At 52.6% G+C, this 27916-nt stretch overlaps 2 protein-coding genes across 2 annotated transcripts in view; both read right to left on the reverse strand.

Annotated features, from left to right (window-relative positions):
• Positions 1–337: 337 nt before the first annotated feature.
• Positions 338–6385, reverse strand: slc35a3a (solute carrier family 35 member A3a). The gene is made up of 8 exons (XM_056604721.1): positions 6295–6385; positions 5949–6161; positions 5652–5806; positions 5181–5303; positions 3936–4110; positions 1932–2050; positions 1023–1156; positions 338–544 (listed from the first exon to the last, which is right to left on the reverse strand). The coding sequence occupies exons 2-8, from the start codon at positions 6136–6138 to the stop codon at positions 454–456; spliced, it is 987 nt and encodes a 328-aa protein (XP_056460696.1). The 5' UTR covers positions 6139–6161; positions 6295–6385; the 3' UTR covers positions 338–453.
• A 2348-nt stretch (positions 6386–8733) lies between these two features.
• notch2 (notch receptor 2) overlaps positions 8734–27916 on the reverse strand; it is a 46312-nt gene continuing 27129 nt past the window's right edge. Inside the window, 24 exon segments of the mRNA XM_056604662.1 lie at positions 8734–10195; positions 10547–10644; positions 11210–11357; positions 11774–12096; positions 12210–12363; positions 12547–12631; positions 13523–13727; positions 14525–14667; positions 15317–15673; positions 16244–16635; positions 16638–16787; positions 18009–18121; positions 18697–18948; positions 19391–19523; positions 20404–20588; positions 21436–21589; positions 21982–22183; positions 22766–22994; positions 23777–23929; positions 24450–24569; positions 24862–24975; positions 25516–25661; positions 26013–26205; positions 26351–26461. Of these exon segments, the coding sequence (XP_056460637.1) occupies positions 8738–10195; positions 10547–10644; positions 11210–11357; positions 11774–12096; positions 12210–12363; positions 12547–12631; positions 13523–13727; positions 14525–14667; positions 15317–15673; positions 16244–16635; positions 16638–16787; positions 18009–18121; positions 18697–18948; positions 19391–19523; positions 20404–20588; positions 21436–21589; positions 21982–22183; positions 22766–22994; positions 23777–23929; positions 24450–24569; positions 24862–24975; positions 25516–25661; positions 26013–26205; positions 26351–26461 (5618 nt within the window). The 3' untranslated portion in view covers positions 8734–8737.

Consider the following 27916-nt stretch of genomic DNA (forward strand, 5'->3'; position numbering starts at 1 on the left):
GGAGACTCGTGGTCAACCCTCCCCCAGCTGATGGAATAAACCCTTTGGTCTCTCTCTCTCTCTCTCTCTCTCTCTCTCTCTCCCTCTCTCTCTCTCCAAAGACTTTCAACCACGTGGGTGACATCATCTACGACCTATGACCTCCCTTTCTCTCTCTCTCTCTCTCTCTCTCTCTCTCTCTCTCTCTCCAAAGACTTTCAACCACGTGGGTGACATCATCTACGACCTATGACCCCCTCTCTCTCTCTCTCTCTCTCTCTCTCTCTCTCTCTCTCTCTCTCTCTCTCTCTCTCTCTCTCTCTCTCTCTCTCTCTCTCTCTCTCTCTCTCTCTCTCTCTCTCTCTCTCTCTCTCTCTCTCTCTCTCTCTCTCTCTCTCTCTCTCTCTCTCTCTCTCTCTTTTCTAGTGTAGGACGCCCTTCGGTTCCTCTGGAGAGTGTCTGTGCGTGTGTCCGCTATGCTCTGCTGGGGTTGGGTGCGGTCTTCCCCTCGTATCCGTACAGGAAGGTGGCCGCGATAACCAGCAATGCTCCCATGAAGAAGACGCTGCGAACAGGAAAACACCGCGTCAACACCCACCTCAGCATGGCGCTGGAGGGACACGGGCGTGGCCCAAGCGTACGATACGATGGAAACACGAGGAGGCTCAGTGTGCGAACGTGGGGGGAGGGTAAAGTTCCATAGGCACGATGATCAAGGAGTGGATCTACATGAATGGAATTTTGTTAGGGTGTGTTTATATTTTCTGTGGGTCTTTGTATTGGTGAGTGTGCGTCTTTCCCTTTGAATTAGTGAGTGAAGGAGCTAGCGAGTGAGTGAGTACGTGTGCGTTTGTGTCATGTCTTTTTCTTTCCTCTGTGCGCATTCAGGGTCTGTCTGCATAGGTAAATATTTGCGTTTCTGCATGCGTGCGTGTCTCAGGGTGCGTTTCTGCGTGCGTGTCTCAGGGTGTGTGTGCGTGCGTGTCTCAGGGTGTGTGCGTGTGCGTGTGTGTGTGTGTGTGTGTGTGTGCGCGCGAGTGTACCTGGTGGGGTCAAAGTCCTGCAGCAGGAAGTAGGAGATGAGGGTGGAGAGGATGATGGACAGCGAGGTGGCGAAGCCCTTCAGGATGTTGTCGGCGTACTTGATGACCGCCGCGATGACCAGACCGCCCAGCGCCTGAGGACAACAAACACACACACGGGCCAGATGGGAACAGGCACCGGCCAACGACCTACTCCGGGACACTGTCGGGTCGGAACGGGACGGGACGGGGGGGGGGGGGGGGCGGCCATCCATGAAGAACAATATTTTAAAAGATGGTCCATGTCTCTGAGGTCTGGAGCGCCAGACGCCTTTGGGACGCGTTCGGAATAGAACAAGCGAAACTAATGTACACAACCTGGGTATTAGTTATAGTACTTAGTTGTGTACCATCTTATCCTAGTTATCTTTGTTGCATACAGGGGATGAGTTAACCTCGCGGTTGTTAGTGCTTGGCACTGAGTTTTATGAACATCCTTACTGTACCTGTACTGTACCGAGATATATTTCTCTCCTTCTTCTGACAAATGTACTTATTGTAAGCTGCTTTGGATAAAAGCGTCTGCTAAATACCCTAAATGTAAATGGTATATAGCAGAGTGTCGAGGATGTGGAAGTTCTTTACAGGGAAAATAGCATTTCTCTCTGCTGGGCTGAGTCACTTGGTTACCCTTGGTTACACTGCGTACTACAAATGGACATTTCTGGGTCAGCGTTTGCATTTGTTTCCCCCGTTGTCATGGCGTCTCGTCGCGTGTTGTCTTGGCGTACCCTGACGTTCGACAAGAGAGCCGGAGCACTCAGAGTAAGGGGAAGTCATCGAAGTGAACATAAAGGTCACAGATTGACCTGTGACCTGTTGAGGAGTTATTGATCGATTATTGATCGATTATTGATCGATTAGCGTTACCTGCAGCGCCACCACGGTCCAGGTGATGCCGTTGTACCCCTGGAACATTCCGGACTCGCTCACGCGCTCACCGTCGTAGGCCAGCATCCCAAACAGCCCAAACACCAGGCCAAACAACCCTACACACAGACAGACGCACACAAAACTGAAAAACTCACTAAACACATATCTTTAAACTATATAAATATGGCCCAGAGCGATAGAATCCTACGTTTGCTGCGTCCGATTTCAGAAGAACATGAACATTGAACCTAATATTGTCGTCTCCCAGTGAATGAAGACGCATTTTTTAAGACAGAAAGTCTCGACTCTGCAGTGTGTGTCGTTTGGGCCACGACCTGCTGTTGTTACACAAAAACAACCTAAATTCATTAAAACGTACATTCTCTCCCGGTGTTATGCAGCATATCTGCATTTCGGAAGCTCTTTCTGACTTTAATGAACCAGTGAAGTGAAAATAACATGATATCAATTATTTTCTACACTCTGATTATATCAGATGCAGGCTCTGGAAATCCTGCGCTAACACGCAGTGCTACGTCACGGTCTTTCACACGCAAGAGCTTTCAAAAACGCACGAGTCGCTGGCTCCCAGGTATATAAAAAAAAAAAAAAACATAAAAATAAACTGGACAGGGACATTCATCTCTGCAGACACGGAGGGGCGACAAAAAGCTGAGCTGGCTCTCTGGGAGCACAGAGAAAAGGCGCACCAGCGTTTGTGATCACAGCCAGGCTGCGATGCTAATGCCTACTCATCCCTTTTACAGTACGGCAATAATGATAACACATTCAAGGTGAGGCAGAAGGACACACGGACGACAACACGACCTCGTTGTGGAGGTCGGCCCTCGTGGACATGAGGTTGCTGTTCCTTTTGCAGCAGCGGACCACCATGACATTGTCAATTGTTTTATAATAATTTTGTGAATTACAAATATTCTTAAATATCATAGAAATTGACACATGCTCACATCACATGGAAGCATGGTCATATATGAATTTGCTTGCTTTGTCGAAGCAGCCAAATTAAATGACTATTTTTAGAACGATCTGAAAGTGAGAAAAGCAACCAAATGTTTGCATTTCAGAGGCCAAAATCAGCAAATATTCGGTCCCTGTACTCGATAAAGGATTGAAACGATGACACAGTTTACCACAATGAGCATGCATTATGGATCCATCTATCCTGTAACTGTTGGATAGTGGATAGATGCACTGCGATGAAGCGTGAGAGAGAGTGCAGCCACATTCTTCTCCCACCCCCTGGGGAGAGCTGGCTGTGACACGACAGCAAAGAAAAATAAATCCCAAGAGTGAGTGAGTGAGTGAGTGAGTGAGTGAGTGAGTGAGTGAGTGAGTGAGTGAGTGAGTGAGTGAGTGAGTGAGTGAGTGAGTGAGTGAGTGAGTGAGTGAGAGATGGGAAGAGATAAAGACAGAGACACAGAACCACACAAAGAGAGTACGAGACGGGGAGAGATAAAGACACAGAGAGAGACTGACACAGAAAGACAGAACCACACAGAGACAAACAGACAGACAGAGCCCCAGAGAGAGGGATCAGGGACAAGAGACAGAGACACAGAGACAGATGCCCATGTATAAGGGATGACCGAGACAGAGACCCAGATAGAGGGAAAATGGACTACAGGACCCAGAGAGAGGTAACATGGACTACAGGACCCAGAGAGAGGGAACATGGACTACAGGACCCAGAGAGGGAAAATGGACTACAGGACCCAGAGAGAGGGAACATGGACTACAGGACCCAGAGAGAGGGAACATGGACCACAGAGACCCAGAGAGAGGGATCATGGACTACAGGACCCAGAGACAGAGCCCCAGAGAGAGGGATCATGGACTACAGGACCCAGAGACGGAGCCCCAGAGATCAGGGACGACAGAGACAGAGACACAGAGACAGAGACCCATGTATAAGGGAGGAAAGAGACAGATCCCCAGAGACGGGGCCCCTAAGCAGCAGTGCCAGAGGCCGGCCCGGACCTAGCTGGATGTTGCGGACCCAGACGCTCTGCTTGCTCTCCTTCAGGATCTTCTCGAAGTAGACGCCCGCGAAGCCGCTGGAGCAGCAGGCCACCAGCACGGCCGCCACGCCCACAAACTGGGTCCCCGTCGCCGGGGCCTCCGTCTCCTTGGCTCCTGTGGTCTCCGAGGGCCACTGGGAACACGGAGGAGCAGGAGGAGAAGCATTCAGCCATTACCCAGAAAGCACTCTGTCACCCCAAAGATCTGTGCTGAAACTGGATCCGACCAGCTTCTCTGCGTCGCAAAAACATGAACTTGATTTGAGGCGTACTGTAAACGTATCCGATACCCTCCCCTCATGAACAGATCGTCATTGTGGGAATCAGGAAACCAATGCTGCAACTCGCTGCCAAGGAATGGTATTATTTAGAGCAGAGTTGAGAGCAGATACATTCTTACTGCTTCCAATCAGTAGATAATATGTACTAGTTAGCCTTCCAGCAGAGGCTTCTATCCAAAAGGACTTCAGTGAGCTCGGCATGGCCTTACGGAGCCTCATGCCGACCTGGGTGGCCCTCGGGTCCGCCCCTCACATTGGGCATCAAACCCAGAACCTTTGGGCTGGGGCTCGATCCCCCTAGCCCAGTCTTTCCCAAAGACTGGGTCGTGAGCCACATGTGGGTCGCTGGAGATTTGAATTGGGTCGCCAAATAAATTGAGCCAAAAAAATACGTACTTCCTTTCTTTTTTTACACATTAGCATTTTTACAACTTTCAACAAGAAACATGTTTTTGATAGTTTTTTAAATAACTTGTGAGAAGCCAAAACAAGGAGATGTGAACTCCGCCTAAATGCATTTATTTGGTCTCATTTAGGGCCGAGTATTTAATACGTGTATTATGTTTTCAATAGCAAATGCATTAAACAAAGTCGTGATTCATGTCTTCGGAATGGCTGGTTTAAGTTCATACCTAAGGGGAATCGGAATTGGCAGTAAAAACTTTCAGGAATGTTCATTTATGCACAAATTTGTTCTTCTCACGATTTTATAGATAAGGCCATATTGTGATTTGGGTTTGTAATTTAAAACAAATGGGTCCCCAGAAAAAAAAGTTTGGGAAACACTGCCCTAGCCCCTAGATCCATCCCGTAGCTTTATTGCCCTCACTAGGCCTCATGGTACCACTATGAGGTCACATAGTGACCTCATAGTGGACACAGGTCCGTGTCACCCAATACCAGCGTGCCCCTGTGGGTCGTACCTGGACCAGAGCGACGCCGGCCATGAGGATGAGCAGCGAGAGCCACTGGTACACGCCCAGCCGGCGGCCCAGCATGGACACCGAGAACAGCGCCGTGGTGAGGATCTTCAGCTGGTACGTCACCTGGGGGAGAACCACAACGCAGGGGGAGAACGTGTTGGGGCGGCGAGGGGTATCGGCGGAGCCGGAGCAGCAGACGGAGGGTTTGTACTGCTACTGCTAAGTAAAGTGTCATTAATGGGCAGCTTGGGGTTGGGACATATCTGCTCACTGATGCGTACGGGTCATAGTAGTTCAGGTAGAGCGTGGGCACGCATCTTTCCGCTGAAGAGGAAGATGTCTAACTAACCACTAGATTATAGTCGCCCCCAGTAGTAGCTAGTTAACCATCCATGACACACGTGCAGATGTATGTTTTCACTGCCAGTGTTTAGTAATCTTCCACCGGTCCGAGTCCGGTGGTGACTTTACCTGGTAGGTGGCAGCGTCGAGGTTAGACAACGCCACGTAGAGCAGGTTGTTCTGCAGGGTGTAGATCCCGGACGGAACCGCCAGTTTAAGGGTGTCTATGGGCTTGTGGAGGATTTCCTGGCGAAGGATGCTGTTGAGGGCTCGAAGGCTGTAGTCTAAAACATACCAGGACAATAAATCATGTTCAAACTAAACAACTTTAGGGTATTGATGATGCTTATTCCGACCCGGAAGATTACAACATAAAAGAAAAAAGGAAAAATAAAGACATATTTGTAGACCGTTCACTCTGCTTACTGTGTTCCTTTAAGACGAGCAGAAGACAAGCCACGATCTTCATCAGCTCTGCGACCACCACGGCGGAGGAGGCCAGGTACCGCGGGCCGTCCCCCTGCAGGGTGCGGGAGTACCGCATGGTGAGCACCAGCGACGTGGTCTGGAACACCAGAACGCCCAGGGACAGGTACTTCAGCCTGGGGGACGCCATGGTCCACTAGTCGGTAGTCAGGCCTGAGAACATTAAAAAAATAAGTGATGAAAAAATACAGGGAAGAGAAGGGGTTGGATTTATTCGTTTTGGCTGTTAACTATGATACGTGAAGATATAAAGATGTAACGAAAGAAGGAAACAGAATGCTCTCACCTCTCTTGATACTTCCAGAGACAGCCTGTTGAGAGCAGCTTCAGATCAGCCAGTCGACTTCGTAACATTAAAGACTCCGCATCGGGTAGTATGATGAACAGCAGTATCCTAGTATCCTTTATTTCAGATAAGAGTTAATTCAACAGAGTGTTGCAATGTAAATAGTGACTGCAATGTCAACAGAGCTGTCAGAACAGACGCTCCAGTGCCCGCGTCCATGTACCTCAACCGTCCGTCCTCACGCCGACAAACAGCTCTGCACAAGCTCCTACATTTAAGCCCATTTTAGCTCAATTCTCGCATGTTTCATTTATATTAGCGATTAGTTGCAAGTGTCTTCTTAGAGAAGGCTGAACTTATCAAGGAAGCGAGCACCAGATCGAATGACTTCCGTGTAGTGGTTCTTTTCTCTGGTCTCTTGCGGCGTACCGCCCCCATCAGGCCGGGGACGGTATTGGCCGACAAATGTATCTTGGCTTTCTTTTTTTCTATCTTTTTCGTTTTTTCTGTCTACTGTCCACTATTCAATCTGATATTCAATACTGGTATGAAACTTAATTTTGCATTTCAAAACAAAACACCAGAAGACGAGTTTGAGGGTCTAACAGGATCCAAACTTTATTTCAGAGAGTATGTGACGATTCCATTTATTTTCATCAGACAGCTTTTGTTCTTTCTCATTTGACCAATCTTACTTCATGTAATTAATACACATACATATATATGTATATACATATAGATATACATACATATACACATATACATGTATATACATACATATATAATATTAACTACTTATGGTTAACAGAACGAAAATACAATTAAAATATAAAACAGACTATTTACATGCATACGTAACAAACATTACCATGCATAGTATTGAGTGGAAATAGGCTCCACAGGCACGGTAACACATTATCGTGGATTTAACAACCATGTAAAACAGAACATGTCAACGTTGGAATACAACATTGACACAAACGTTTGTGTGTGTGTGTGTTTTATTAGTCTTTCAATTCAACAGACTACAATGGAAAATAAATCCATTCAAACGTTTAAGCTGGTTTCCAAAGGTAAAATTAAACAAATAAAATATAAAAATTTGGCAGACTAATATGATTTGGTCTTGGACATATTGCTGTTGTATTACGATTAACACTAGAGCAAATGATTGTCTGTGGCTCTGGCAGAGAGACAAGGCGACGCTCCGATCGACCCACCCTATAGTACGGTTATCAACGACTGTACAATTAAACACCCTGGCATTGGTAGAAAAAAATGATAATCAAAAGAACAATTAAAGTGGCACAGATACACTGATTGTAGTAAGGCAGACACATTGACTTCAGAAAGATATTCTTTAAGAGACAGACAACATACTACATAATGTTTATAATAACCAATATTTCACCGTCAACTGGTTTGTCCACTAATTTGTATTCTGCAAAAAAAAAGAAATGGTCTCATCAAAACTATAATGCAAGTAGCAATACTAACATATGATTTTTGCATAAAGTCTTTCAAGCCTGTTACAGATTGCCGGCAGGTATTTGTGTCTCCAAAGGTTGGACACTGGCTAGTTGTATGTTTGCGTTGCAATTTCTCCCTACATTGAGGCTATACCCTAGCCTGGTTCTACCAGACTCTCGTACTTAAATTCAAATTGAGCGGAAGTACTTAGGCGGGCGGAGCCAGGCTAGCTATACCCAAGTGCATGGAACACAATGTTGTTTCTAGAATGAAGGCACACAGCTGTAGCAAAGCTATTTAGACCACAGGCTGCAGAAGGGAACATTTTGCATTGTCGTTCTCTGAATTTGCATTTCTGTACATGCAACCGATATTTATATTGAAAAAAAATCAGTTAGTAAGGGCAGGCCCTAGGACCTAGAACCTAGAACGTGACATTGACGGCTAGCGTGGAGCCTGTAAAACACGGGAACCGTCCCTCCAAAGGTGACCCGGGATCGGGACGTTCTGTCGTCGCAGGTCCTTCCCCGACCTTCTGCTCTTACCCTCACCGGCGGGACGCGATCCGCTCTTCTTCTGCTCCTCGTGGGGAGACACAGTGGGGCGCCCGGGACCCCCCCCGACAGGGCTGGGGGGGGTCCATCCAGACCGCGGTTAAGACTCAGAACATCACCTTCGTTTTTTTTTTGGTATTCAGAAGCTTTAGTTTTCTAACAGACGATACTCGACAAAAACCCTATAAAAAAAAAAAAAAAAACACACACAGTACTCTTAAGTGCAATAAATGACAGACGACAAAAAGAGATGAAAACAGAACACGTCTCAAAACGGGAGACAGATGAGTAACATGACGAGTGAAGTGTCGTATTCTTTTGGACTACATAAAGACGAAGAGTCCGGCGTCCTCCACCTCCTCCTCCTCCTCTCCTCCTCCTCCTCCTGGGTCGGGGGGGGGGGGGTGACCCCCCTGACCCTAGGCGAACACCTGCATGCCCCCCCTCTGCGCCGGCTGCGAGGCGGGGGGCGCGGCCGGCGGCTGCAGCAGCAGCTGGCCCTGCTCGGGAATGTGTGTGTGGCGGGAGGAGGGGAGCGCGTGGCGGGGGTTCCCCAGCGGGGTGGGGCTGGTGGTGACGTCGGACCAGTCTGAGTTGGAGTGGGGCGAGGACGAGGACCAGGGGTCGGGGGACTCGGGCGACGGGGTGAGGTACGGATGCTCGCTGGGCGGGTGGGCCGGGTGGCCCGGGGTGGTCCCGTCGGAGCCGGCGGTGGAGTAGCCGTGCTGGGAGGGCGGCGTGGGGTACTTATCCACCGGGCTGTGCCGGGCCTGGTAGGGCGGCAGCGGGCGCGGCTGGCTCTCCGCCATGCCGTGGGGGCCGTGGCCCAGGGCGTGGCTGTGTGGCCGCTGTAGGGCGTGGCCCATGCCGTGGCCCAGCGCCACCTGCTCCGGGAGCTGGTACATCATGCCCTGGTGCGGCGGCCGGCCCAGGTGGCCCTGGCCCTGCGTCCCGCCCTGGGCCTGCTGCACCGGGCCGCCCTGGGGGCCCTTCAGCCCGCCCGCCTGGCCCCCTCCGGGCCCCGCCGGCATCATCTGGAAGGTGACGATGGGGGGCAGCTGCTCCCGGCTCATGGTCACGTTCATGGGGCCGCCCATGGTGCCAGGGCCGCGGTGCTGGCCCATGCCCGGGTGGGCCCCCGTCATGGGGTGGGGGACCAGGCCGAAGAGGTGGCCGCCGTAGCTCTGCTTGGGCATGCGCACCCAGGCCTGCTGCTGCCCCAGCATGTGGCTGACGGGGGGCAGCAGGGGGCGGGGGGCGCCCGGGCCGGTCAGCAGGGAGGGCGGGGTGGCCGCGGGGGCCACGGCCCCCGGGGGGTCCCCGGTGTAGGAGTGCGGAGACTCCAGGGAGTCCACGGGGGACATGGTGACGGAGGCCTCCGGGAGACCGCCCGCCGCCTTGGGGGCGTTGGCGGTGGCCCCCGCCGGCCCCCCGCCGTTCATGGCCCCCGCGGCCCCGCCCACGCCCACGCCGGGCCCCTCCCCGCCGGTGGGCTTCTTCCTCCGCTTGGCCTTGGGGTCCTTCAGCTCCTTGGCCCCGGGGCCCACGCCGCCCACCTTGGCGCCGCCGGCGCTCCTCCGGCTCTTCTTGCCCTGGGGCCCCGGCCGCATGCCGATGAAGGCGTTGCCGTTGGCCCCGCACACCAGGGAGGGGTGGCCCCCGCCTCCGCCCAGGTGGGGGGGCCCGTTGTGGGGGCTGTGCACCAGGTTGTACTGGTCCAGCAGCCGCACGATGTCGTGGTGCATGCGCTCCTGGGCCGTGTCGCGGGGCAGGCGGTCCAGGTGGTCCGTGATGTCCCGGTTGGAGTAGTGGTCCAGGAGGACCTGCGCCGCCTCGAAGCTCCCCTCGCGGGCCGCCAGGAACAGGGGGGTCTCCTCCTGGGGGGGGGGGGGGGGGGGGCACAGCCGGCAGCACAGGGACGTCAGGTGGACGTACACGTATATAAAGTAGATACATTAGGGTTGTCAAATTAACGTGTTTTTTCTTCTGAGATTAATTAATCGAAAATGAATGCGTTAATTTCGATTAATTAATCTCAGAAAAAATAACGCGTTAAAAAAATGTACGTAGATTGATTGCGCTTCTATAGTGCCCTTTGACCCGGTGCGTCATTTGCATTGAAACAACGCAAATGCTCTACCCACGGCGACCTCTGACCCCACGGAGGGGGTGGGGGGGTCGCTCTACCCCCGGCGACCTCTGACCCCGCGGATGGGGGCTCCACCCACCTTGTTGTCCTGCATGTCCCGGTTGGCTCCGTTCTTCAGCAGCGCCAGGGTGGCCTCCACGTTGTTCACCGCTGCCGCCCAGTGCAGAGCAGACTTGCCTGTGATTATGGGATGGACGGGGATGGGAATGAGGGAAGGAATGAAGCTTTAAATCTTTAAGACTATCTTAAATGGAATTGGAATCCATCTCTCCATGAATAGGGCGTAGAAAGTAGAGGAGGAAAATAGATTATTATTTTGGTTCTATATTTTGTTGATAAATCGTGAAATGCTTAGTTTTCAAAAAGTTCGACAGCGGGTTTTTTTCTCCGGTTTTATTAAAAGATACATACCAACAATAAAAAAATATATATAAAAAAAAATCGGGGGATTTTTCTGAAGTATGGGCAACAAAACATAATATCCTGATTTTCCAATAACAGCGGCACGGGCCCACTGATCCCGGGCGGTTCAATGGGCCCTTGACGCCCGTGGCCGTGGTCGGTGTTAGCGTGTACTGACCGTGGTCGTGGTTGGCGTTAGCGTGTACTGACCGTGGTCGGTGTTAGCGTGTACTGACCGTGGTCGTGGTTAGTGTGTACTGACCGTGGTCGTGGTTAGCGTGTTCTGAGCGTGGTCGTGGTTAGCGTGTTCTGACCGTGGTCGTGGTTAGCGTGTACTCACCGTGGTCGTCGACGGCGTTGATGTCGGCGTGGCAGTGCACCAGCTCCTCCACCATGCCCTCCACGGCCAGCCGGGCGGCCAGGGTGAGGGGCGTGGTCCCGTCGTTCATGCGGGCGTTGAGCTCGGTGGCGCGGTTACGGATCAGGATCTGAGGGGCGGAGCAACACACGGCCATGAGGCGGGGGCGGGGCAACACACGGCCATGAGGATGGGGGGGCGGGGCAACACACGACCATGAGGGGGGGGGGGGGGCGGAGCCACACATGGCCATGAGGAGGGGGGGTGGGGCGGTGGTGGTGATCTGGTATTGATCGGGTGGTGATATGGTATTGATCGGGTGGTGATATGGTATTGATCGGGTGGTGATATGGTATTGATCGGGTGGTGATATGGTATTGATCGGGTGGTGATATGGTATTGATCGGGTGGTGATCTGGTAGTGATCTGGAAGTGATCAGGTATTGATCTGGTGGTGATCTGGTAGTGATCTGGTAGTGATCTGGAAGTGATCAGGTATTGATCCGGCGGTGATCCGGCGGTGATCGGGGTCAGACAGACGCTCACCTGGAACACGCCCTGGGCGTCGGCGGCCACGGCGGCGTGCAGCGGCGTGCGGCCCATGTTGTCGTGGGCGTTGGCGTCGGCGCCGGCGTCCAGCAGCCGCTTGGCGGCGTCGGCGCGGGCGTAGCGCGCGGCCAGGTGCAGCGCCGTCTCCCCGGTGCGGTCCGTCTGCGCCAGCAGAGTGGCGCCCTGCCCGATGAGGTCAGAGATCACGCTGGGGCCCGGCTCCTCCCCCCCGCTCTCCTCCTCCTCCTCCTCCGCGTGGAGGCCGCAGTCCAGACCCCCCGCCGTGCGCAGCGAGGCCAGCATCAGGGGGGTGTAGCCGTCTGGGGGGGGGTCACAGTGTAGTTATAGATAATATAGAGTCTATATAGTATATAGTACAGCATCAGGGGGGTGTAGCCTTGTGTGAGACCACCCGGCGCCCGGTGAACCCCACCTGGCCCTTTGACGTTGACGTCCAGGCAGTCTGCGTCCAGGTCGGCCTGCGGGGGGGTGAGGGTGATGTCGGCCGCCTTGTGGTGCTGCAGGGTCCACTCCCGCCGGTCCACCCCGCTGTCCATCGGCAGCGGGAGGAGGGGCTTGTCCTCAGTCTGCGGGGGGGGGGGGGGAGGAGCTTATTACACAAAACAGGAAGACAGACAAGAACACAGACAGACAGACAGACAGACAGAGGGACTGAGAGACAGACAGAGGGACTGAGAGACAGACAGGCAGGTAGAGACAGACAGACAGACAGACAGAGAGACAGACAGACGGAGAGACCGACACCTTACCCGTTGCCTCTTGGGAGGAACGTCTTCGAGCCACCTCTGTCCCTGGCCTCCATCCATCATGGGTCCGTCGTGGGGGATAAAGTTCCTGAAGGGAGGAGGAGGAGAGGAAGAGGAAGAAGAAGGAGGTGTGAGGGGAAGGGTGAAGGTAGGGCAGCAGATCGCTGGCTTCAGTACAGGTCAACGTTCTGGACGTCTCGCTCCATTCAAGCTCTTCAAGGACACGATGGATCCTGATGGCTCTGACAGAACGCCATCTACTCAATAGCATAATGATAAATGACACGGATCTGCTCGACTGTAGTCCAGTAAAGTGACGTTCTCATCTTGCCGGGGGGGGAGGCGGCCGTGGTGGGTGCGCTCGTTGGGTTTCCCCAAGATTGGAACGTGACTTTACTGCGACAGCCTGAATATAAACGATGTCTTAATGTTTTGGACTGAACTGAAAGCACTAGAACCCACTAACAACGCAGTAGAACCCACTAACAACACACTAGAACCCACTAACAACGCAGTAGAACCCACTAACAACGCAGTAGAATCCACTAACAACACACTAGAACCCACTAACAACACACTGGAACCCACTAACACACTAGAACCCACTAACACACTAGAACCCACTAACACACTAGAACCCACTAACAGCGCAGTATAACCCACTAACAACGCACTAGAACCCGCTAACAAACTAGAACCCACTAACAACGCAGTAGAACCCCCTAACAACGCAGCACTAGAACCCACTAACAACACACTAGAACCCACTAACAACACACTAGAACCCACTAACAACGCAGTAGAACCCCCTAACAACGCAGCACTAGAACCCACTAACAACACACTAGAACCCACTATCAACGCAGTAGAACCCCCTAACAACACAGCACTAGAACCCACTAACAACGCACTAGAACCCACTATCAACGCACTAGAACCCACTAACAACGCACTAGAACCCGCTCCCAGGGCCACTGACTTCATGCCGAAGTCGTCCTGTCCGACGGGCTCCCTCCGCTTGTCGTCCTTCTTGGCCATGAAGCCCTCGGGGAGCCAGAGGACGCCATGTTTGCTCTTCCTCTTGGCCGCCAGCATCCCCAGCATGAGGACCAACAGGGCGATCAGCGCACACACGCCGCCCATGTAGAACAGGAGGTGGCTGGAGGAGACTTCCTCCCGTTCGGCTGGGGGACAAAGAGAAAGGAGGTTTGTTCTATGGCGCAACGGTACAACATACAGGGAACAGGGTCAACATTGACTAGTAGTATCGGCAAATACACATTGGGGACACAAAACAAGACACAAAATATCTATATTTAGAGGATGATGAATATAATGTTGTACAGGGCTTGTACACAATCAGAATGCATCATGGGATCTTTCGTTGGCAACACAACGCTATATTGAGAGGAGTCAAGAGACTTACCACGTCTTATATAAAAAAACGCTGAGGCAGTTTGAAACAAAACAATGCCACCCCAATAATGACACCATTTTACAACAAAAACTCAACAACGACCGAAAAACCTTTCGGTCTGTCAACAAAATGCTCTCAAAATGGCGGCGATCATGGCATATGCCAGCACGCAAATCTTTTGTTCGTAGGATGTAAGTAATGTAAGTACCGCCTTTTTCGCCTCTGATTGGTTAGAAGGGCTCTCCTTTAGAGCCATCATTTTTAATTTACTACTCTACTAATTTGTATTTTATTTTTTCCAGCGGCAGCGAATGTTTTCAATTAAAAACGAGAAAATTCGCTCATCCTTGTACAAAATGAAGAGGTGCTGTACAAAAACGTAATTATAGTTTGCATCAAAAAAAACTGAAATGTTTTTTTTATATATTTTTTTATTTATTTTTTTAAAGCTCATACAATTATTTGGGTCGCATATAAATTGACAGGATCGGTCGGAAACCGGAACCAAACAACATTTCCTTTTAGGCCCAATGGTCCAGTCAGCTCAGAGCCCGTGGTACTTACTGGTGACGGACACCAGGGGGTAGGGAAGCTCCGCCCTCAGGTGCTCGGCGGCGATGAAGGAGGCAGCCTGCTCCGTCTGGAGGAAGCAGTCGGCCTCGCTCTGGGCGCACTCGCGGTTATCGATCTCCAGGAAGACCTTGGAGCTGGAGGCCGGGCGAGGGACATACGAGAGAGACATAGGAGAGACATGAGAGACATAGGAGAGACATGAGAGACATAAGAGAGAGACATAGGAGAGACATAGGAGAGACATAGGAGAGAGACATAAGAGAGAGACATAGGAGAGACATAGGAGAGACATGAGAGACATAGGAGAGACATAGGAGAGAGACATGAGACATAGGAGAGATGAGAGAGCGAGAGCGAGAGCGAGAGAGACATGAGAGAGAGCGAGAGAGAGAGAGAGACATGAGCGAGCGCGAGCGCGAGCGCGAGCGAGCGAGCGAGCGAGAGAGAGAGAGAGAGTGAGAGAGAGTGAGAGAGAGTGAGCGAGAGAGAGAGAGAGAGACATGAGAGAGAGAGAGCGAGAGAGAGTGAGAGAGAGTGAGAGAGAGAGAGAGTGAGAGAGAGCGAGAGAGAGAGAGAGAGAGAGAGAGTGAGAGAGAGAGAGAGAGAGTGAGAGAGAGTGAGAGAGAGTGAGCGAGAGAGAGAGAGAGAGACATGAGAGAGAGAGAGCGAGAGAGAGTGAGAGAGAGTGAGAGTGAGAGAGAGCGAGAGAGAGAGCCATGAGAACACTGCACAAGGTTCAATTCATTTAAATGTTCTTTGTAAAACCAGGAGGTCTCCGCTCACCCGATGACCTCCTGGTCCAGCTCCCTCTTGGCGCGGCCGGCGTGACTCCGCCGCGCCTCCTGGCCCGCCTCCTGGCCCACCTCGGGGCCGTAGTAGGGGAACACCATGGGGTTCTGGTCCTTGTCCCGCCGCACGCGCAGGTTGGTGTGCAGCAGGGTGCCCAGCGAGCGGAGGAAGCCCAGCATGTCCTTCAGCAGCTCGTCGGGCTGCAGCAGCACCACGATCACCAGCGTCCCGTCCGCCACCTTGGGCGGCTTGTCCGCCGAGCAGTCCAGGCCGTCCCAGCCACACGCCTCCTTGTTGCAGCTGCGGTCGCACACGCCGTCGCCGTAGTGGTCGGCGCAGTAGCGGTCGTACCTGGGGGTGGGCGGAGTGGAGGGCGGGAGGGGGAGGGGGGGTTTGTTGGTTGGGATTAGAGAGACAGACTTGTGTATGGTCTGCACCGACGCTAAAGCAAAAGGGAGTGAGGTAGGGGCGACGGGAGCTCGGGAGGTAGAGCGGGTTGACCGGTAACCGGAAGGGTCGCTAGTTCGATCCCCGGCTCCTCCTAGCTGTGAGCCGAGGGTCGAGGTGTCCCTGAGCGATTCTTAGTACGATTCTTGTAAAGAAAGATGCCATCATTTACATTTTTCTTTGTAGCACATATCAGTGATGGGATGACGAATGTATTGATCAAGTTATTGAAATATTTTCCAATCAGCGTTGACTACAGACGTCATTCTAAGCCAGGAGCAGGCTGAGATGTTGCACATAACGACTTTAAGAAACACAAAAATATTTGATTCATTAATAATTTTCCATTTCTTGCGATCATATGATGTGTGTGTTTGCGGTAGTGTGTGTGTGCGGTAGTGCATGTGTGCGGTAGTGCGTGTGTGCGGTAGTGTGTCGAGGGGGGGGGACGGGGACAGGGACGGGACCACCTACTTGCACTGCGGCGACTCCTGGCACTCGAAGCTGTCGAAGAGGCAGCCCGAGTTGTCGCACTCCTTGTCGCAGCGCTTGTTCCGGAACAGCTCCCAGCACGGCACGCTGGCCGTGCAGTTGCTCCACGGGCGCTCCCAGTGCAGCGAGCAGTCCCCGCCGTCCCACTGGCACATGTGGTTGTTGCACTGCGGGTCGCACACGCGGTCGCCCGCCTGCTGCTCGCACTGCGGGTACGGGCACGCCGAGACGGGCTCCGGGGCGGCGCCGCCGGCGGCGTCCTGGTCGCAGTGGTAGCCCGCGAAGCGGCCCGGGCAGAGGCAGCGGTAGCCGAGCATGGCGGACGCGTCGCCCACGCAGGTGGCGCCGTTCCGGCACGGGCGGCTGTGGCACATTGGGCCACCTCGCAGTGCTGCCCCGCGAAGCCGGCCGGACACATGCAGCGGATGTTCCCGCCCAGGGACTCGCAGTGGCCGCCGTTCTGGCAGTGCAGCCGGGCGCAGGTGTAGCCGGTCTCCATCTCGCCGCAGTTGGGCCCGGTGTAGCCCTGAGGACGGAGGACGAGGGGGGGGGGGAGACACACGGTGTGAGGCATGGAGGAGGCGGTGGGACGATCTACCAGCCTGAACGGCGTTATATAATCACCATCGTCAGGTTATTAGTCGCACTACAACAACTTAAACCCGGACTACGTCAGCCTCGGTCGGACGGGGGTCTGAAGGATGGGGTGCCAGGATGGATAGACTTGCCATGGATGGGCACATATTAGTCCTGAGAGATGTTCTAGTCATGTTCTTCGATGTATCAAGATCTTCGATATGCTATTCGCTCAAACACACGGCGTCACGCGGGGAAGAGGACAGCAGGGGGGGGAGGGTGCAAGCGAACGGGGGTGGGGTACGAAGGCTAGCGAGTGCGACGGGTTCCCAGACGCCTCGTGTCTCTCTACCGTACCTGCTCTACGCTGTGGCCCTCTGAAGCAAAGGCAGGAAGGTGAGAGGAGAAGAGGGGGTTAGTGAGGAGACACAAGTGTCAAGTGTTAGACTGAGGCAGATCAGAGAGGCAAGAACAAACACAAAGGCGGTAGGTTGTGGTCTTTTAACGTCCTTCGACGGAATAATTCAATCAGTTCTAATGGTGTTCCTGCAGGTTTAAACAGAAGAACAACGGGTGTGCTCTTGAAAACTGAGACTGCGTGGATCCAAGTTGTTTCACTGAAGAGAGATTGGATGACATTTTACAATTACAATTCATGTTAGAGGTAGGGCTGCTCGATTACGGAAAAAAAATCATAATCACGATTATTTTGGTCAATATTGAAATCACGATTATTTTTCGTTTGAAAACATGATGTATTTATTCAGCATGGCTCTCTCCAAACTACTTTGTAACTGAGAACTTTAAAATTTCGCCTTTAAAAAAAATACACAAAAAGGTCCAAAAGAAAATGTTTCAATCTAAAATAATGTACAGATGTGTATCCAGCTGCACTTTCTATAAATCATTAAAAAAAAAAAAGGGAAAAAAAAGAAGCTCAAATCAAAATCGAGATCGAAATTCGATTAATTGCCAGGCCCTAGTTAGAGGTGACGTAATATACCACCAGCTGTGAGTGTGATGGTAGTATAATATGTCAGCTTCAAAGTATATGTCCGCTGACTGGTAACAAAACAACAAACAAACATGATCTCAAAGATACTCTCGATAGGCGACGTGAGATCGTACGCGAGTCATCAGGAGAGAAGACACTGGTGACCAGAAGACTTACTGGGGGGCAGGAACAGGAGTAGCCATGGATGGAGCTCATGTTCATGGAGCAGGAGCCACTGTGGTGGCAGGGCTTGGAGTGACACAGGTCCACCATGGACTCACAGTGCCGGCCTGGGGAGGAAACATGGAACATACTCGGTCATAATGATTAAAGAAGAGAACTGGAACATTTCTTATGTAAGATACGGCCCTCAGCAACAGCACTACACTATCATATTTCACGTCTTTGCCGCCCCCCCCCCCCACAGCAATCACTACAGCGCACAGACGTCACTTCACCCGTTGGCTCCATCACCATCACCATCCCCAAAAGCAGGAATGAATCAAGTCATTAATTAAAGCTTCAGCGTGTATAAGCCTAAACATCACCTCAATGGCCGAGGGAAGTAAAACTCTGGGAACATTCGCGGGATTTCGCTTTTACACTTTTATCCAAGGCAACGTACAACCGTTAATTCACACATTCACACACCGAGGGCGGGGTCGACCACGCAGGGCGACAGCCGGCTCGTCGGGAGCGCGGTCAGGCTGAGGCGTCTCGCTCAGGGACACCTCGACACTCGAGCCCCGGGGGGAATCGAGCGAGCAAACGTCCGGTTACCAGTGAACCAGCTCTACCTCTTGAGCTACTGCATAAAACCTAAAACGTCAGCAGAAACAAGAGGCGAGGTGTGTACGTTCCCTACCTGTGTAACCTAGGCGACAGCTGCACTTGTAGTCATTGGTCAGCTGCACGCAGTCTAGCGTGCCGGGGGAATGGCACGGCCGGGAGAGGCACTCGTTGACATCGCCCTCGCAGTGTTGCCCGGCGAAGCCCGGCAGGCAGTTGCACGAGTAGTGGCTCACGCCGTCGACACACTGGCCCCCGTTCAGGCAGCGGGGGGGGGCCGAGTCGTGCTTGGGGGCGCACTCGTTTTCCTTGGTTTCACACTGGAGGCCTGCGTGGGGGGGGGGGGGGGGGGGGGGGGGGAGACACTGCTTTAGAGCTGGCCTTTCCAAAACCACAATGGAAAGACTTTGATTGGATTGTTTGGTTCTCTTCCAAAAAGGATCTACTCAGTTATGACATTATTATGATATTATATATTAACTTGTGGTGTCTTTTGATGCACCCCGACGTTCACAAGTATTGGGGTGCATCAATTTTCACGCACATATTGGGAGACCGATGCGCATTTCGATGTACGCGTCTATTTGAAAGGTTAGGTTTATGATGATTTACATTTACAGTGTTGGAGGCTATCATCCACGTCTTCACATAAGAGGGATAACACTCATCCCTCCTTACCCCCCACACGGCCCCAGTGTCTGTCTGAGTGTTTGGGATTCTGTGTGCGTGTGTGTGTGTGTGCGCGTGTGTGCGTGCGTGCCGGTGCGTACCTTTGGTTCCGGGTGGGCAGGCGCAGAAGAAGCGGTTGACCAGGTTGATGCACGTCCCTCCGTGGCGACAGGGGTTGGACTTGCACTCGTCCACGTCGTACTGGCAGTTCACGCCCTGATAGCCGGGCTGACACTGGGGTCACAGGAGGGGGGGGGGGGGGTGGGGGGTCACAGGTCAGAGGTTAGGTCACAGGACGCGGTTCAGGGACAGGCAGGGACGATGCACTGCCATTTAGGAGACGCTTTGACGCACAGTTTCTTGGTCAAGTCCAGATAAAGGTGTTCAAGGTCTAAAAGGTAGGAGTCAGGTATTTTTGGCAGACATTTGGGGATCAAACCCGGTGTCTTTTGACTGAGAGCCAAACTCTGTAGCCCTCATATACTATTTAAGTACCACCAGTGCCATTACCACCACCACCACAACCATAACAACCACCACTACTATGACCACATCTCAACTTTATAAGGAGAACCATCTGCCAGCCTAAACATCGTTATATAAATCAGTATCTTCAGGTACTTCAGCAATACAGCAACTTAAACCTGCACTAGGTCAGTCTTCCCATGAGAAGCCTCTAGTGGTCAAAGGTCAGAAATATTCCCAGGGTGGATTGAGTGCCATGGATGGGCACATATTATTCCTGAGAGATGTTCTAGTTATGTTCTTAGATATCTAGTTCTTAAAAGGTGACACATTATACCGCCAGGTGTGAGTGTGATTAGCCACTACAAGCCGTTTTCAAAACCGGCCTCTTGAGACATCACGAGTGGGCGTGTCCACCTAGATGTATGACGGACAGATGAGCAACGTTTTCTACAGTCCACTGGGTTGGCCGGTAGACTGATCTATCCGGGGTAACTCCTGGTGGACACGCCCACCGGTGATGTCAGAAGAGGCCGATTTTCAAAAGACGGCTTTTAACGGCTAATCCCACTCACACCTGGTGGCGTCATATGTCCCCTTTAAATATGTTATCCAGGGTCTGCCTTAAGTGGCTGAACCCCAGACGTACCATGCAGGTGTAGGTGCCCTGGTAGTCCTTGCAGGTGGCCCCGTTGCGGCAGGGGTTGGGCTGGCACTCGTCCACCATCTCCTCGCAGTAGCTGCCCTTGTACCCCGGCTGGCAGTGGCATTGGTGGAAGTGGCCCAGGTTCTCGCAGCGGCCCGCGTTCTTACACACGTGATCCACCTCCAGCCCTGGGAGGGGAGGAGAACACGCACGTTTAGATGCTTTTATTTGGATCCTAATTTGGCAAAGAAGGAGAAAAAGATCCACACATTTGGGAAGAAATATTGATATTGTCACAGGTCACATGCCTTTACAAGCCCTACATGATAAGTTGATAAGATATTACACCCCACACACACACACACACACACACACACACACACACACACACACACACACACACACACACACACACACACACACACACACACACACACACACACACACACACACACACACACACACACACACACACAAAGAGCCCTTGTTGAAAATGTTACATTAGATGTATTTACTGCTTTGCATTACAAGCATGGACTTGTTGCACACACGATACCTATTGAATTGTAGATATTTCATGGTTGGATAATGCCTTCAGGGATTTCAAGAAATCCTCCAATAATCGTGTTTACTCGTATAACTGGTTTGGCTTTTTGTTTTGTTTCAGCGCCAAGGTGTTAAGACTTAATTATCCTGATCCAAAACGTTGCCAAAATACACATCAACATAATATACGATGTATTCATTTCCATCTAAATTTCGGGGATTTAGCAGACGCTTTTGTCCAAAGCGACTTGCAACCATTCGTTTACACATTCACACACCGACGGGCGGAGTCGACCACGCAGGGCGACAGCCAGCTCGTCAGGAGCAGTCAGGGGGAGGCGTCTCGCTCGGGGACACCTCGAACACTCAGCTAGGAGGAGCCGGGGATCGAACCAGCAACCTTCCGGTTACCAGCCGACCCGCTCTCCCTCCTGAGACGCACGCCGCCCATCATCGTCATCAACATCGTCATCGTCATCGTGTCCTCACCTTTGGCGGCGGCGAAGTCCTGGCAGGACATGTTGGGCACGTCGCAGTAGAGGCCTGCCCAGCCCATGGGGCAGTGGCAGGACCAGGAGCGCTCCGTCTGGGAGCAGGAGCCCCCGTTCCGGCAGCGCACCTGGCTGCACAGGTCCACGAAGTACTGCACCCCGCAGAGACAGGGGGGGGGGGAGGAGGGGAGGTCGAGTTAGCACAACGTCAGCGCAACGGAGCGGACAGTGAGACGATGAACTCATTTTTTTTCTCCTCTCATCCACATTCTCTCCACGACCAAGTCAGTGTGTGAAAGCGCAAACACGTAGACACTCACCGACACGCAGTCAGTCCCACGTGCGCACACACACACACACACACACACACACACACACACACACACACACACACACACACACACACACACACACACACACACACACACACACACACACACACACACACACACACACACACACACTCAGTCCCGTACACAGTCAAGTCAGACGCGCACATACACACAGCGTCCTGTACACAGTCAGTCAGTCAGTCAGTCAGTACCTGGCAGTTCTGCCCGTTGTAGCCCGTGGGGCAGGTGCAGCGGTAGGTGCCCAGGCCGTCCGTGCACGTCCCTCCGTGCTGGCAGGGCTGGGAGTGGCACTCGTTGTGCTCGTACTCGCAGTACACCCCGTAGAACCCGGAGCGGCAGCGGCACAAGAAGGCCGTGATCTCGTCCACGCACGTGGCGTTGTTCAGGCAGGAGCTGGGCGGGGGGGGGGGGGGCAGAGGAGTCGGCGGTCAGGGAGGAGGAGGAGGAGGTAAGGCCCGGTGTGGGTGGGGCTCCATGGCTCCGTCCACACGGAGGCGGTCGTGAGCCGGGTTCGAGGGCCGCCTGCACTCCCATGCTGCAGGGCAGGATGTCCGGCTCTCTGACCCCCACTGGGATGTGTCAGACTTTAAGAAGTACTACTCTATAGTGGTAGCATCTACTTACATAACCATTGTAATCATTCATCTTCACGACATTCATGATTCACTCATTCACGTCTAGCGCCATCCTGAAGCCTACCTCTCTCTCTCCTGTAGCCCGTCTCTCTCTCTCTCTCCTGTAGCCCGTCTCTCTCTCTCTCTCTCTCTCTCTCTCTCTCTCTCTCTCTCTCCTGAAGCCTGTCTCTCTCTCTCTCTCCCTCTCTGACCTGAAGCCTGTCTCTCTCTCTCTCCTGAAGCCTGTCCCTCTCTCTCTCTCTCTCTCTCTCTCCTGAAGCCTGTCTCTCTCTCTCTCCTGAAGCCTGCCTCTCTCTCTCTCTCTCCTGAAGCCTGTCTCCCTCTCTCTCGTCTCTCCTACCTCTCAGTGCACTGCCGGATGCTGTTCTCGCAGAAGATGCCGTTGTATCCCGGCCGGCACTCGCACACGAAGCTGTTGACGTAGTCGCGGCAGCGGGCGCCGTTCTGGCAGGGCTGGCTGGAGCACTCGTCCACCTCCGACGCGCAGCGCTTTCCCTCGAAGCCCGGGCGGCACGAGCACGAGAAGTCTGTCACGCCGTCGTTGCAGGAGCCGCCGTTCAGACAGGGGTCTTGGGGGGAGGGGAGGGGAAGAGGAGGACAGGTCAGTACTCAAGTTATGGATGGATGACAGGGCTTGGACTTTTGCCCAAAAATCATATTCGAAGTTCGTTCGTTTATTAATATTAATATTCGAATAATTTATTAATAATATTTTGACCATTAAATGCCTTCAGTAAGACCTGGATGGGACTTCGCGAGGTTTGTTTACCGCGGTGCTATGGTTACCGGTCTTGCGCGTTCCAACGGTTTAAGAGGTTTCTAATAAATCGCTGTCTAATCAATACTTAATTCGCCGCCTCTTCCGCGGTCGTTACAATATTATGAATAGACTGCGTCGGGTTCTCCGACGTCTCTCCCTCTTGGCCTGCCCATAACAGGTTCCAATATTAAGGGCTGCCTAATATTCGTTCGAATTTTGATTTACCTTTTGGATATTCAAATTATATTCGAATAACGAAGTTCGGAGTCAAAGCCCTGATGGATGATAACATCGTGAGTTCTCTTTGGTATATGTCTGCATCTTATCTTATTGCCACTTGTTTCGTCAAGCAGGCGTTATGTCTATCTTAAAAAAAATAAAGTAAGACTGAGTGAGTAAGATTGGAAGGTATGGGAGGGAGAGGGGAAAACATCCAGCAAAGGACCACGGCCAGGAATCGAACACGGATCGCCCCAACGGGGAACCACCGGGGAGCCCCAACGTCATATCTTTTGACAGTAATGTGTGACGTCCCTCTGATAACGTTGCATGCTAAAAGGCGAACCGGATGGGCTCCGCCGTGGTACTCACTCGGGGAGCAGTCGTCGACGTTGCTCTGACAGTTGTGTCCGCTGAAGCCCGGCGGGCACTCGCACACGTAGCTGCCCTGGCTGTTGACGCAGCGCGCCCGGTTCCTGCACGGGCCGTTCCGGCACTCGTCCACGTCCTCGCTGCAGCGGGTCCCTGTGGGTGGCGAGAGACACCGTCAGTACTGATGGTGCGTTCTGTTACCCATCCACACCGTCAGTACTCCAAGGAGACACCGTCAGTACTCCAAGGAGACACCGTCAGTGCTCCACCACCCTCAAAGACACCTTGAGTCCTAGGTATACGTTCAACCATTTTCACAGCAAGAACATCATTTTTTTGTCAAGTATGCTGACTGCTTAAAACCTTTACACACACACACACACACACACACACACACACACACACACACACACACACACACACACACACACACACACACACACACACACACACACACACACACACACACACACACACACACACTAAAGTTATAATATTACACCTACCATGAGGTAGAAAGCATTTCAAACTCAATAAATACAAAACGATTGAAATGTGTGCGACAGACTTTTTCAGGTGTGTTTTCAGCATAGGGCGTGGTCCTCCCCCCACATGGGGTAACGTGTGTCATCGGGGGAAACTTCACGCACACGTCGGGCACCAACGCACGTACCTTGCCAGCCGCTGGGACATCTGCAGGTGTAGGAGGTGTAGTCCGAGGTGGGGTGACAGACCCCGCCTCTCTCACAGGGGTTGGAGGCACAGGGGACCAGCTCTCTCTCACACGTTTTACCTGCACAGCCATGGAGCACTCGTTAACAACAGCCATCTAAATTAGCAATCTAAATCCAATCAAGAAACTGAAATCCCTTTTCCTGTTATGGCTTAATGTTTTGATCGCCGCAATGTAAACGACAGATTCCCCACGATAACTAAATCTTTAGCACATACGCGTTGCCCTGTTGGGATCATGCTAAACTCAAATTTAAACGCAGCTTTTAAAGTTGAATGGTCGTTAAGTGCGTAGCTAAGGTAATGTGGGACTGCTGCATGGGGTTTGGTAGGGTGAACCAGTGTCGTCTTGCCTGAATATTGAGGACTGCACTGGCAGGTGTAGCTGTTGACTCCGTCGATGCAGGTGGCCTGGTTCTGACAGGGTCCGGAGGCACACTCATCGACGTTCCTCTCACAGTTCACCCCTGGGGGAGGAGAGAGGGGAGGGTTCACCAGTAAGTTCTGCTTTTTACGCGTCATTCCACTCCCTGGCTGTGAATGATGACGCTGCACCGATACGCTGCCCTGTCCTCTTTCACTTCCCATCAGAGTCCAGTGACGCAGAGCGAACATCAGGCAGAAGGGTAAACCGCTAAGTGTGAGCGTAGACATCAACGGTTCGTTTAGAGTTCAGAGGACTTAAGCACTTTTATCCAAAGCGACTCACAAACATTCATCCACACACACACACACACACACGAACACACCAACGGCGGTGTCAACCACGCAGGGCGACAGCCGGCTCGTCAGCAGCAGTCAGGGTGAGGCGTCTCGCTCAGGGACACCTCGACGCTCAGCGAGGAGGAGCCGGGGATCGAACTAGCGACCCTCCGGTAACCGGTCGACCCGCTCTTACCTCGTGGTCTTCTGCCGCCACTTTGTTAATCACCCTCCCTCGCCCGGCAGCCGACCCACACTGGCCTGGGAGCAGTCCACATTCGGGGGGGGGGGGGGGGGGTTCTCACCTGCGTAGCCGGGGCGGCAGAGGCAGGTGTAGCCGTTGTGCCGGTCCACGCAGGTCCCGGCGTGCTGGCAGGGGCCCGACTGGCACTCGTCCCGCTCGTGATCGCAGTGCTGCCCCTCCCAGCCCGGAACACAGCTGCAGTGGTACCTGTGAGGGGGGGGGGGCAAGCAGAGTGTCAGATACTGTGCGTCAGCGCGTCACGGCGGGGGGAGTGTGCCGGGCGAGGGGGGGGCGCATGGAGCTACCCGATGGAGGACCCGGGTCGACACCCCGGGCCTGCGTAGACATATAAACATGGGTTAGTGTCTCTGTGTGTCTGTCTGTGTACGTGTGTGTGTCTGTCTGTCTAGGTGTGTGTGTGTGTCTGTGTACGTGTGTCTGTTTGTGCACTGCACGTGTGTGTGTGTGTGTGTGTGTGTGTGTGTGTGTGTGTGTGTGTGTGTGTGTGTGTGTGTGTGTGTGTGTGTGTGTGTATTATAGAGTAAGAGGAGAGCCCACCCATACTGCTGCTCCACACACTCCCCGTGCACGCACGGCTGCAGACCGCAGTGGTCCGTCCCCGAGTGGCACATCGGCCCGTGGGTGCCGGGAGGGCAGAGGCAGCTGAAGCGGTTCACCTTGTCCAGGCACGTCCCCCCGCTCATACAGGGGTCCGACAGACACTCGTTGATCTCCACGTCGCACTTGTTCCCTGGCACACACACACACACACAAACATTTACATTTTGATGATTTTGCTGCCGCAAAATCGTTACAGAAACAGTAACAGGCAGTGCTCAGAACCCAGGGTCTCAGGTGCTGTGGGGTGCGCTGGGGTCAAAGGTCGCAAGGTTCACCTGTGTATCCCGGGGTGCATTCACACTTGAACTCGTCGATCCCGTCCCGGCACTCTCCGTGCTGACAGGGGTTACTGGCGCAGTCGTCCTCGTTCACCTCACAGTTCACCCCTGTTGAGAGAGAGAGCGAGAGCAAGAAAGAAAGAGAGAGAGAGAGGTTACAATCAATGTACAATGAAACAGGACAGTGCGACCACGTAGTGTGCTCTTAAATAAACCCTCTCTGATTGACGGCTGAATGGTGAGGTCCCGAAGAAGAGGTGAGGAGGGCTGTGGTCTGCAACCCAACCGTCATACCCCTGCGTCGCCACCAGGGGGAGCACGGCGCCACAAGAGGCCGGGAGGAGATGAAAGAAGTGAAAGTGAGTACTGAAATACAGTACTGATCCACGCTGACTGTGATGGGGGAAGCAGAAGTAGAGGAGGAGCACCGGGGAGGAAGGAAAGGTCGTCACTAGAGGACTTCTAATTAGACAAGAGTGACACGCTGGATAATAACATGGCCTGAGAGAGAGAGAGAGAGAGAGAGAGAGAGAGAGAGAGAGAGAGAGAGAGAGAGAGAGAGAGAGAGAGAGAGAGAGAGAGAGAGAGAGAGAGAGAGAGAGAGAGAGAGAGAGAGAGAGAGAGAGAGAGAGAGAGAGAGAGAGAGAGAGAGAGAGAGAGAGAGAGAGAGAGAGAGAGAGAGAGAGAGAGAGAGAGAGAGAGAGAGAGAGAGAGACGAGGTGGGGGTCAGCTGTGAGTGGGTATGCATGACCCCCTGAAAAATGAGACCACAGAGTAGGACTTAAGTGGTCTCCGGGGGACGGGCTAATACAGTACACCCAGGCTCTGGGGGGGGCAGCAGCCCAGTACTCGGGTACTAATCCCCGGGCCGGTGGGGTGCCCGGCACTGCGTTGACCCGGGACTGGGACCCTCGTGCACACACACACGCTCATGCACACGCACACGCTATACTGGTTCAAGGTAAGGGGTGGGGGCAAGGGACTGGTGGGTGGAGATCATTCCATTCAAGCCTCTCTTTCCCTCTCTCCCTCTCCGCCTCTCCCTCCCTCCCTCTCTCTCTCTCTCCCTCTCTCTCTCCCTCCCTCCCTCCCCCTCCCTATGAAGTACCAGACCATTGGAATGAGTCAGGCTTCCCGAGTCCTGAGGAGGATGAATGGAATGCGGCCCGGGCTGCGCATACCTAAATATTATTTAGAATTAACCATTTCATAATGAATTAACCATTTCATTGTGCTTTAACTTAAAGTATTTTGAAAAGCGCTATAAAAAAACTGATCAATTATTATTATTACCTATCAAAGAGTGAATACACCATTGTATAGTATTGTTCCTGAGCTAAACTTGCAGCACAAAAGTAATAATCATAACATGGGCAAATGTAAAAGGGTGTGTACATTTAGGCATACTCGCTTCTATGTTACAATGACTGAGTATGCTTTATTTTTTTTATGGAAATAAATCGATTTAAAAAAAAAATTGAATCGAAATTGAATCGAGAACAAATAAATTGCAGTGCAGTGCATTGATGAATCGATTTTTTCACCCAGCCCTAGTGATTACTT

The sequence above is a fragment of the Gadus chalcogrammus genome, chromosome 12, assembly GCF_026213295.1.
Source record: "Gadus chalcogrammus isolate NIFS_2021 chromosome 12, NIFS_Gcha_1.0, whole genome shotgun sequence".
Taxonomy (NCBI): domain Eukaryota; kingdom Metazoa; phylum Chordata; class Actinopteri; order Gadiformes; family Gadidae; genus Gadus; species Gadus chalcogrammus.